We start from the raw sequence: 12,153 nt of genomic DNA, 5'->3' as shown, positions 1-12,153 counted from the left end.
CATTTTTTAAATTTTTTTTTTATTTTATTTATTATTATTTTGTTTTGTTTTTTTCTTTTTGCAATCCTTGTGCGCACGCTGAATTACATTAGCAAGAGCGCGCGTGAAAACTGTGTTCGGTAATTTTAACTACACGTGGATTTGTTGGTGTATGATCGAAACATCTTCGGATCTTCTTCGGTCGTCTTCGGCAATTTACGGTTATATTGGGTAATCTTCGAAAAATGTTCGGAAATCATCGGAAAATGTGTGGAAACGTTCGCCTGGACTTTGGACAAATTTTGGAATATCTTCGAAAATCTTCGGAAAGTGGTCAGAAACCTTCGGAAAATCACCACAAACGTCGTTATGTATTGTGAATATTTTATAAAATAAAAAGAAAATTACATGGTCGCTTTGAGATTCGAACTTTATCTTCTCGTGTCAACACTCGAAGATAAATATCGTATATCCGCTCGACCATGTAATATCCTCCATATGTGTCGATTCTTTAACTTGTGATATTTCTATGCAGAGGTCATGTCAAACTCCCAAGTAAAGTCTGTATATTACTCTTCATTTTGACGAAAAATTGAGCAATTTCTTTCATTGACATTTCTGCCCATCAAACGTCTGGTTTAGAACGATGGTGTCGCAAACAAGGAAGCTGACAACCTCCTTCCCAGGGCCTTTTCATTGCTTGGGGCCGCGGCGCCGAGCAGGGGAAAAGGCCCTGAGAACAAGGTTGGGAAGTTGAAAAAATTGTCCTTAAGGAGTCAGGAACTAATTCGAAAGGCACACAGACACACACAAGTGAATGGTGAGCAAACAAATAAGGGATGCTCGAAAAAAGGTACCTGCGATCCAGTATGCGTTCCCTGTTTCCTGTTCCACTTGCCCTTTCGACTTAATCCCCTTTTTTTTATTTTGCAATCCGTATTATATTTTGACGTTAGGTGACTCATCTGTGTTCCTTTTTTGTTTCCCTAGTACGTTTCCTTTTTGGCGTCTTCATTAACGTTAACGTTCTATTTCCTTCAGTATCCATTGTCGTCGAAGCGGCTCGTGCAATTTCAGCTTTTTGAAAAACTCATTCCTGCAAATTAATTACAAATTGAACCCGTATGAAACTGTATGATTGTAATCATACCATAGTACTTTAATAAGAATGCCTTTGTATTCTGGCACCCTCTTTCTTAGATATACGACATATAAGAACATGTAGTATTTGTTAGGCTGAACTCGTTCTTATATATATGATGCTCTATTGGCTAACTTTCAGCCTGATGTTCTTAATCCACTTGTTCCTACATGTGGGTGTTTACTCTGCTTCGCACCTAAGTCTCCGTGCAAAAGACGTTTAATTCACCGTTGGGTTCCATACGATAATGACATTTGCATTATTTAAAAAAAATCAAGATAAAAGAGATTTAGTTTAGATGATTGTCTCAGAAAAGTGAGTGATGTTTGTTTAATTTCAGGTACAAATAAGAGTTTGCTCTGACAGGTGCATGATTTGAAAATTCCGCGAACAATACAGATGACAACTGCCCGCTAGCAGAATTAACGGAAAATAACATGAGGCTCTCTTTCAGATATCTTTGTGTAGCTCTCAGACGGCTAAACAAACAGCTTAGTAGACAAAAGAAATCTCTCTTTTCATTGTGATGTTAACTGTTGTTCTTTCGTTTTGTAATCATTCTGATCTGCCGCATAGGTTGACAACTTAGTCAAAGCTGGTACTCACTTCAGCTAGACGCCCTCCAATGAGAAGCTAGGCTGTGCGTTTGTAAGTAAAACGAGAACCTCAATTTAACAAAACTAAGTAGCAAAATTTCTCGTACTGTTTTACAACATCTATTTTGATATGATCTTCAATCAGCTGTTTGGAACGTTTTTGCACAGAATAGAGTCAAGTTACATTTTTAGGGGCATTTGTTGCTTGATGCCGAACAAAGTGTCATGTTGTGATTAAAGGGGCTCAGTCACGGTATTTTGAGTTATTTTGGACACATACAAAATTACCTTTAAATGGTAGGAAACCTAAAAATAACAGTCTAATAAGATAGAAAAACACCAAAGAGATAATGATAAACCATAGAGGAGAAGGGATGGCTAAGGATGGAGAAGATTAACATGGATTACAAACGACGAATTTGAAAAATTGAGGCGGAGAGAATCAATATGAACAAACCGTGACGTAGCTCGTTTAAGGTTCCATGCAGTTCCTTTCATAGTATAAGGCAGTGGCTGTAATTAATGACAGGAATCCCCAAAAGCTTACTCTTTGCCAGTCTTTGACGATAAGTCTACTGTTCCAGCTGCCTTTGACAGCTCGCAGTGAAAATTGATCTCATCTGGAACTGTATTCCTTTTTTAAAGTTATTTTATGATTGTCAACATGTTAGTTATTGATCCAAATTTTCAGTTTTATTAACTAATTATTAAAACCAAGGACGTTTTACTGTTTATCCTCACTTGGAGTTAAATTGGAGGTCATCTTAGTAAGTTTCCCGTTTAAATCTACTTTTGAATCTACGGTTAAATTTCTTGACCAATTTTGGAGTAGTCCAGCACTTCTTCCCGACCTGTATTTTTGTTGTTTCTGGTAACCTGTAGCTTCTGTTGTTTCAAGAGATAGGGGCATTGTTTAGATCATTTATGTATTGTTTCGTGAGCCAAAAACAAACAGTGTTTGGACAGCTACAGACCTGCCCCCAATTTTACGATACTAATAGGGACGCGTATTCTAACAGCATTATTCAAAAACACGGACGGAAAAGCTCTTGCTCCTAAAAAAAACTTCAAATGTGAGGAAGTTATAACTCGGGCATTTTTAAACGTCATGAGTTATTGACCTTCTGCCTTTAGAAAAAGCGATGAAAGAAGTTTATGTTTATACAGAGGCCCGCTTTCTCCCTGAGAGAGACGCATATTCATTGTTTCCACGTATTTGAAAGCATCAACTAAACTGGAGCGAACACAGCTGTGACAAAAAACGGCTAATAGGTAAAGAGTAGAAGTGAACTGTATTGTGACGAGTTTTTCTCTCTCCATGGTAACCCATTTCAGTTACAACATGTAATTTAAAGACTTGAGGAAGACCTTAAAGTGTAAATGGCATAACAAAAAATTTCTGCTTACTAGAAAGTCTAGAAAGACCTTTCCAATTACAGAAGAATGGCGTTTTTCTTTTTGAAATATCTTTTTTTGTTTTAGAGATATTGACGTTTTTCTATTATGCAAATTAGAGTAGTGATGGCGTCATATCGTTTGCAAGTAAAAAATGGTAAAATACTAAATAAACAATATCTCTAGAAATATTGAAGCAGTGTTCTTGAAAGTTGGCACCACAAATGAGCATCACAAAAGAAACAAAATGACACCCTTAGTGCTGTTGCCATAGCAACTGTTTCGGCTCCAGTCTCTTTTGGTTAAAAAAAAAAAATATCCCCATTTGCAACCTCTAAAGTGAAGCAAAGACATAGTTCCCATATTGTCTTTAACTCCCATCATTAGATTGGGTTGGGTAGATGGTTCTTGGTTTACGACAAAGACTGGGAATATCATTTCTTATTAAGACAGCACCAGCGGCAAAACTGTTGTCATGGTAACAGCGCGAAGGGTGTCATTTTGTTATTGAGGCTTTCATCAAGGTTTTCTAAGGTTATCTCGAACCATATTTTATGGCTTAATACTTCAACATATTCCAAAAAACATCACTGAGTTGATAAACTGGCGGTTTTTTGTTCAGTTTTTCCTTTATTATCTATAGTTATGATTATTAGTTTTTTTTTAAAGGAAGAAAGAGAACCAACTGAAATGACGAAACAAGAAGCAGTCAGATTGCTATTCTTTTGTCCATTTGCTCTCTTTTTAAACTGGACCTACTTCAAATCTGTAGATAAGTCTATCTGCCCAGTTTATCTGGCGTATACAGCTGTTTCGAGTAAGCTAGGTTGTCTTACAAAAGCGTAAAAGTGTACTCGACAACGCCAAAAGGTGCTATGGGTGGGGTAGCCTGCGCAGCAAGCGTTTCTGTGGGTTTCGGGAGCAGCGCGAAAAATGGAGCGAGTAAAAGAGGGGGGAGGGGAGGGGAAGGAAGGAAGGAAACGCTTGCAGACAAACCCCTGGGTTTTGAAAACCGCCCACTTGGCCTTTCATGCCTGAGTGCGCACACTGAGATTTCGTGCTGTCATCGGCTGTCATAAATTAAGCAATAAAATCTTCGGCCTTCCGTAGCGGAAATGAACTTTGAACCAAAATAAACTTTACTTGTCAAAATATGTCTGAAGCAACGAGCGCACGGTGGGAACGGAGAAATCTTGATGAATTAAATTTGGTAATTTATAATCAAGCTATATTTCTACTATCTGTCTAAAAGGAAGGACTGCAAGGGTGAAGTTTTAGCACAAATCTGCCAGAAAGTTAAAATGTGAGAAGTATACAAGTCGCGTTAGTAATCCTTGTGCTCGCATGATTCGAAATCTTGGATCACTGTATTCATTCGTCCAGGAATCGATACAAGGTAAAATTATCAAGTCAACTCCCACAAAGGCAATTCCAGTAAAGAAGCGTTTGCTGGAAACGCCAGATCCGCAAATCGGTTCGAGTGTTATCGCCTGCAGCAAAAACAAACAACGGAAAGTCTTCTCGGCAAACTTTGGAATTTGGGCAGGAGAGGCTTCAAACATCTGAGAGGGAAAATAACGATAATCTTGACCAGTGTCTGAATAAAGATAATCTTCCCCTAGGCGGCCTCCAAGTCAAAGTGGTTTATAAAATATCCTCGTAAGAATTCCCCGCGACGAGACGACTAAATTTTTGGTAAGGTAAATATGTAACAAAAACTGGCATGTCGCAGCTAACACTATAACAAATCATTCAGAATTGTACCCAGAGGTTCTAAATACTGTCAACGAAAATGCTTCAAATGAAATGTCAGACTACGACAACATGTTGCCATGTAAAAAGCCAGACGAAATTAGAAGGTTTTCCCACGCAGTAGTGCGAATTTCCTGTTCCGTGGTTTATTATCTTGTCCTTGGCGCATGCGGCATTCACGAAAGTGATGTTAAAATTAAGAGAACAGCTGCAAATTGTGTCGCGCTTTCTTCTGCAATAATGTGCAGGCTTCGAAAAACCAAAGCGTCGGCATTGCACTACACGATTTCTACCGTACTGTCGAAGCTGACGACTAAATCCTCGTTCAGCGAGAAAAGTTAACGCGTTTTGTAAACCAGCTTCGAACGCGTCTTCCCATTTTGTCTGGCACTCAAAGGCATTAAAATACCTTTGATCGACACATGTCCATAATATTGGATTCGCCCAGCCAATCACGAGCCCCGTTAGCTGGCTAACGGAGGTTTTCAAAATCCAAGCGTTTCCTTCCTTCCCCTCTCCCACCCCCCTCTTTCTTTTTTTTTTTTTGGCTCTCGCCCCATTTTCCGCGCAGACAAAACACCGAAAATCCCGTTCCTCGGTCTTTCTTTGCTTCCAAACCCCACGGAACTCTTGCTACGCAGGCTATGGGTGGGGTTAATTGGCTTACCCCTGTTTTAACTCTCCCTCAATAAATGTTTTGAGCACGAGTAGAAGAGATAGTTGAGGGACTTGACAAACCTCTGTTTGATCGAAGTTCCTAGTGATTTAGTAGCATAAAAGAAATGAACGCACATTTTCTGCTGTCCACTTCCTCTCACATTACACATAGTGAACGACCACTACCCAAGAATACTTATCCCGTTATTTTTTTTTTATAATATATCGGACTTGTGGCTGAACTGGGCTTGGCTAGATGGCAAACGTGACTCAGTCGACTCTCTAGTTTTGTACTTCAGGTCATTTTCATTAATTTGAAACCAATCAAAATCGAACCTGCAACGGAATCCCGGGAGTCGCTCGTTTCTAAAGTTTGCACAGTAGGAAACAAAGATTCTAGGAACGGGACTGGTTTGATCGGATTTGAAGAGACAATCGCGAGTGCAAGAAGATCCTTCCTAGTGTGAAAATTAGGTTACGTTTTCGCCCAACCTCATCTAAACACGAGGGGGATTTGGAAAATTCGAGGCAGTTATGCAAATCCGGGACGCAGTCGCGGGTTTGCATAGCTTTCGAGAATTCTCCTAATCCCCTAAGTGTTTAGATGAGCCTCTGGAAACGCGGATTTAAGTTCTCTCGCGCTGGTATAAAATACTTTTCAAAAATACGCGCGAATCTAAATCGTTACAACCGTGTTTACAGACTCTCATCTAGACACATCCATCGACCAATTGGAGCGCGCGTAGTATCTCAGTAATTTTATAAATTTAAACATGAAACAAATTACGCTACTTCAATTTGTTATATACTTTGAAATATTTAGTGTCGGAAAATCCAGTTATGGATGTGCAGTGTTTTTTCGCGCAGTTTATGATATAGTAGATTGGAAGGTCAGTGACGCGATATTCACCTAATCGTACCTTTTTGTGACGCTTTGGCGAACCTTCAGGCGGGTTTGGTCGAGCTAAAGTAACCATGGTGAGACAAAACGAGCCTGATATGCAACTGAAATCGATTAGGTATTTTACCGTACCCAAATTACACTCTATACACTTAATTATTTTCAAATTATATGTTACAAAAAAAGGACATGCCCGCAACTAGCAAAGGCTAAGCTAGGCGGGCCATGCCTTAGTAGCCGAATTACAAAAACATACGAAATCAGGTCCAAGTGACCATGTCGGGGTAGTCATATGAGGTCAGTGACTTGATATCACACGATATCAGGACAGTAGACACGGCTTCTGATTGGCTAATTTCGAATTTGTGTACGGCTGTGTAAGTTAAAGCTCCATCCTGATTGGTTAATTCCGCATATTATTGAGCAGTGGTTCCAAAGTCATTATTGTCTGCGAAGTATGTACTAGGGTAAAATGTACGATGGAGAGCATTGCTCACAAACATCAGTTCACGTTTTTATCATGAACGGATTCAGTTCATGGATGATAAAACGGTCCCTTAGATTGGTGTAAAAACGTGATTACTGAACTGAAGTAGAACTTAAAGGCTGACCACAACATATACAACTGAAGTCACGCAATGCATTACACATGGTATTCTGAGGGCGCACTTAGTAAACAATTACACTGCATTGTTGTCAATTAAACTTACAGTCATTGCAAAATAAATGGATTCCGAATTTCTATATCAGAACCCGATGGCGCCCCACAAAATGTGAGAGGACAGAACAGCAGCTCAACAAGCATCTTAGTCACGTGGGATGAAGTTGCAGCTGATAAACAGAATGGTATCATCACGGGTTACACTATTACTTACCACTCACAAACAGAGAATGACAATGGAAGTGTTTTGGTTGGTGCCAATGATCGTCAAAAGAATTTGACAGAACTAAAGGAGTACGTCAACTACAATATCACAGTGTTTGCATCTACTGTAAAAGGAAATGGACCAGCCAATGACCCTGTTATTGTTGTTAGAACAGACCAGGATGGTAAGTAATTCTTCTTGCCTGCACGGTACGTACAGCTAATAACCAGGAACTGAATTTTTTTTACGAAATAAATAAATTAATATGTTCAACTAGCACGTGCGATCGTATTCGTGACAAAGGAATTGCTCACAATCTAAGATTGTCCTTTCCCGCAGCCTTCTTAGGGACCGTTCATTTTTTATAAGGTAGGGGGGGGCTGGTGGGATTTGGGGGGGGCCATGCGAAAAAAAATAGCTTTTGAGGGGGGGCCATCCCAAAAAAATAAGGGAAAAAGGGGGGCTCAAGTGAAATATTTTAGTAAAACTTTAAAATGGCATCATGTCTGGATATCAAAAAAATTGCTATAGAATAAACAGAAGGCAGGATACAAATTTATTACAAACTTTCCTTCTCCTTTATAAAAAATGTTTGGCGACAAAAAGCATTTGTAGCTACTGAAAAGAAGTATTTAACACTGTTATTTTCGAATGCAACTTTCACTGGCACTCATCTTCATCTTCGCTGTCTTCGAGTTCTTCGTCGCCGCTTGTGCTGCTATGGGAGTCTCTTTCACCAATGCTGCAAGAAGTAGCAATGCTTTCCGTCAGAGTGTACTCTTCAGGGTACATGAGGGTGTAAACATAATCTCTGACTTCCTGCTCAAGGTTTGTGGTGATTCTGCTTCTTGCAACATTGGTAAAATAATTCCCTTCCAAGAGCTGTGCGATGCATGGCCCATCTCTTCTAAATAACGACGTGGCAACATCCTCAACTTTAATACACCCTTCCGGAACGGCCGTTCTAGGAGGGTGCACAAGGCATTGTGGAAGATCATTTCCTAGCGGGTTTCCAACACAGATTCCATAAACTCGTTGGACGTTGTTTTCAGTCCGCTTCCTCTTTCTTTCATTTGACTTTCTGCGGTTTTCTTTTTTCCTTCTCGTTTTGTTGATGTGCTGTGCATGTTTGAGTATGCCCTTGAATATGCTGTTATAATTGCTCTTATTTTCTAATGCTTCCATGTCCTGCGTGACCGTTGTAAACTTAGCTTCTATACATTTGATCTGTTTTACATTAAAACTGTGGGCAAATTCTTCGCAAGCCCATTGGACTGAAAGAGTGTGGAATCGTGTTCCTTTACATCTTTCAATATGACATTCAACTTTTCCACCATTGCTCTGTGCTCTTTGATGGAGAAGTTCAGTTTTCTTCCATCACTGGGCTTCAACTGGTACCCTGGCATGGAAAACTCACTCGCCCTTTCTGAACAGCCATCCGCACCTAGAAAGATTGCTTCTTTTGCTTGTAAGATGTCAAACTGCCTGGATCGTTCAGCTGTAAACCTTTTCTTAAACGACTCGTCGCTTTCGCCATTATAGCGTATTTTGGAATGAGCCTCTTTCATGATGCTCATGTAGTAATGCGCTCTTTTCCCGATTGGATTAACAATACAGCCAAGGCTTGTTTTCCGGAGACCCTGAGGTATGGTTGTATCATCAGCAGAGGAGGAACTAGTGACCTACCAGAAAAGGAAAGACGATTTTTTTTATTTATTATATTGAACTGATATTATTGAATGATCATGGTTCGTGTAACCGTTTGATGTTGTATTCGTGTAGTGAAATGTAGACCTGAGTCAAACGATATATTAAAAGACACATACTATTGTAAAAATGTTCAAACAGTTTTAGGTGCTATCTTCACAATAGGAAAATACAGAAGTTTCTCATTATAAAAGTGAAGCATACATGCGTTTTTAATGTCAAGATAAAAATAGGAACACTGACCAAAAATTAACACTTACCGGCTCATCTTCTTGTACTTCAACAGCTTTCTGTTTTAACGATCGTTTCTCGTGGCTTTGCAAAATTCCTTTAGAATGCCATTTGTTCCAACAGGGGTCACAAATGCCTATCACTAGAGTAGAGGTAAAAACCTTCCAAATAAAGACATCTGTAAGTTAAATGTAACGATGTGTTTCACACACCACATCCACAGATTTCCAGTTTTTTCACAACACTTCGTACTTGGTTCAGTATCACAATGCAGGAGCAAGGAAAGACTCTGTTCTAGGCCACTGTTACTCCCGTAAGATTGAGAAGTTTATGAATGAGCACTATGAGGAGGGGGAGAACTACAGGGAGTTTCTAAAGTTGTCCTGCCGAGAAAAGGTAGGAGAAATTTGTTCTTTTTGTTGTAAATGGACTGGACCACCCATAGAAATATACCCTAAACCAGTTCCTGACCATTCCTGCCTACCGGAATACCACTACCTCTCCTACCAGAAGACCCCAAAAGAAGGGCGAGATCCAGATGGCTGGCAGCCAAGGGTCCAAGCGAAGAAAGAGCATGGAAGTGGCAGGCTGGTTTTATCTGACCCAGAGAGCGTTGCTCTATTTGCAGGCAAGTTTATTGTCAAATCAAAGTTTCTGGTGGATTATTTTCAGTATCTTGAAGTGCTGGAATTTAAAAGGAAAAAGAGAGCAGAAGAAAAGGCAAAGTTAAGTAGGGACGCAAAAGATAAATCATATGAGAATTATCCTTGGACTGAGTTGTGCGAAGATGTAACCAAGCTTAAAAAGCTACGTGTTCCAGAACTAAACAAGTACTTCAACCACCTCGGGCTGAAGCAACATTTTGAAAAGCAGCAAGAGTGAGAAAGGCAATTGTAAGACATTCATGCTTGCTGCAGAAGAGTCCTCTCAGAGCTAGCCAACCAACACTGAGAAATGCCAGGACATTGATACAAAATGACAACAGGGCAAGTGCTGACAGCAGTGAAACGGATGAAAGTGACAATGATAAGTATGACAGTGATACCATTGACTCTGGGGGAGAAGATGACTCAGGTGACGTCATTCTTGCATCCATCAATTCAGATGAGAAAGATGCCAATGAGAGGCTAAATGCCACACGCTCAGGGCAAGCCATAACTAGGAGATCCGAAATTGACTTCTCTTTCTTTTGATTTGTTTTTTAAACAACAGCTCTCTGTAGTATAGGGATTGTAAATATTGTCTTCACAGTGAGCACAATAACGTGAAGTAGGGGGATAATAGAGAAATATTAAAAAAGTTGAAATCTAAATATTGTTTGTTCAATTTTTTTTTTTGGGGGGGGGTCATCCCAAAAAATGACCGCTATAAGGGGGGGGGCCATGTGAAAAAATTGGTAAGCTGAGGGGGGGTCATGCGATTTTTAAATGGTGCTTCCCAAATCCCACCAGCCCCCACTCCCTCATAAAAAATGAACGGTCCCTTAGATGGTAGTCTTCTAATTTCATTTCTACCTGATTTTCGGTGACATGGTTCCGGGCTGCCGTTTGAACAGATAGGTGAAGGAATTTATCTTGCTAAATTCAAATTAAGTGCATGATGGAAAGCCAAGCCAGCGGCTTTTTAGCCAATTTTTTAGCCAACCTCACATTCCGAGGGAGCACTTAGAGGACAAAAGGAGCGCACTGTTGGAAGTTAACTTAAACATCGGTCTTCTTTTCTTCACGATTTATTTGTTTCATCCAAATCACTCTTATTGCAAACTAAACATGCTCTGTTTTTTTTTTTATTTTCTTTTTTTTTTTTTTTTTTTTTTTTATCAGAACCTGATGGTGCTCCACAAAATGTAACAGGCCGGAACAGCAGTTCAACAAGCATCTTAGTCACGTGGGACGAAGTTCCAGCTGATAAACAGAATGGTATCATCACGGGTTACACCATTACTTACCAGTCACAAACAGAGAATGACAATGGAAATGTTTTGGTTGGTGCCAATGATCGTCAAAAGAATTTAACAGAACTAAAGGAGTACGTCAACTACAATATCACAGTGTTTGCATCTACTGTAAAAGGAAATGGACCAGCCAATGATCCTGTTATTGTAGTTAGAACAGACCAGGATGGTAAGTTATTTTGTCTGTGAGTGTTATTTGGGATTGATTCCTTCACTTTGTAAAATGAAATATTCAAGAATACTTGTCCCGTTATTTTTTTATTGATATATCGGACTTGTGGCTGAACTGGGCTTGGCTAGATGGCACGTGTACTTCAGGTCATTTTCATTAATTTGAAACCAATCAAAATCGAACCTGCAACGGAATCCCGGGAGTCGCTCGTTTCTAAAGTTTGCACAGTAGGAAACAAAGATTCTAGGAACGGGACTGGTTTGATCGGATTTGAAGAGACAATATACAACATATACAACTGAAGTCACGCAATGCATTACACATGGTATTCTGAGGGCGCACTTAGTAAACAATTACACTGCATTGTTGTCAATTAAACTTACACTCATTGCAAAGTAAATGGATTCCGAATTTCTATATCAGAACCCGATGGCGCCCCACAAAATGTGAGAGGACAGAACAGCAGCTCAACAAGCATCTTAGTCACGTGGGATGAAGTTGCAGCTGATAAACAGAATGGTATCATCACGGGTTACACTATTACTTACCACTCACAAACAGAGAATGACAATGGAAGTGTTTTGGTTGGTGCCAATGATCGTCAAAAGAATTTGACAGAACTAAAGGAGTACGTCAACTACAATATCACAGTGTTTGCATCTACTGTAAAAGGAAATGGGCCAGCCAATGACCCTGCTATTGTTGTTAGAACAGACCAGGATGGTAAATAAATAAATTAATATGTTCAACTAGGGAAGAACATAACAGTCGTAAGACTAACAAACCTGTTGCACGTGCGATC

General features: G+C 39.7%; 2 protein-coding genes and 1 long non-coding RNA gene across 3 annotated transcripts in view; 2 read left to right on the top strand and 1 right to left on the bottom strand.

Annotated features, from left to right (window-relative positions):
• The window catches only part of LOC110046797 (uncharacterized), a 233,244-nt gene that overhangs the window by 160,659 nt on the left and 60,432 nt on the right, over window positions 1–12,153 (top strand). The window lies entirely within an intron of this gene.
• Window positions 8,395–9,600, bottom strand: LOC149114191 (uncharacterized). Its single transcript, XR_016206607.1, has 2 exons — window positions 9,255–9,600; window positions 8,395–8,969 (listed from the first exon to the last, which is right to left on the bottom strand). It is a non-coding gene; the product is annotated as an uncharacterized LOC149114191 (long non-coding RNA).
• Window positions 10,925–12,097, top strand: LOC149114190 (receptor-type tyrosine-protein phosphatase F-like; the record flags this gene model as incomplete). The annotated part of the gene is made up of 2 exons (XM_089287231.1): window positions 10,925–11,348; window positions 11,775–12,097. Coding segments are annotated over 2 exons (732 nt in total), but the record flags the coding sequence as incomplete, so codon positions are not given.

This window comes from Orbicella faveolata, unplaced genomic scaffold (assembly GCF_042242905.1).
Source record: "Orbicella faveolata isolate gen_17 unplaced genomic scaffold, um_ofav_v1 contig_14, whole genome shotgun sequence".
In the NCBI taxonomy this organism is placed as follows: Eukaryota; Metazoa; Cnidaria; class Anthozoa; order Scleractinia; family Merulinidae; genus Orbicella; species Orbicella faveolata.
The sequence above is the reverse complement of the archived record's forward strand: the minus strand, read 5'-3'. Positions and strand labels throughout refer to the sequence as shown.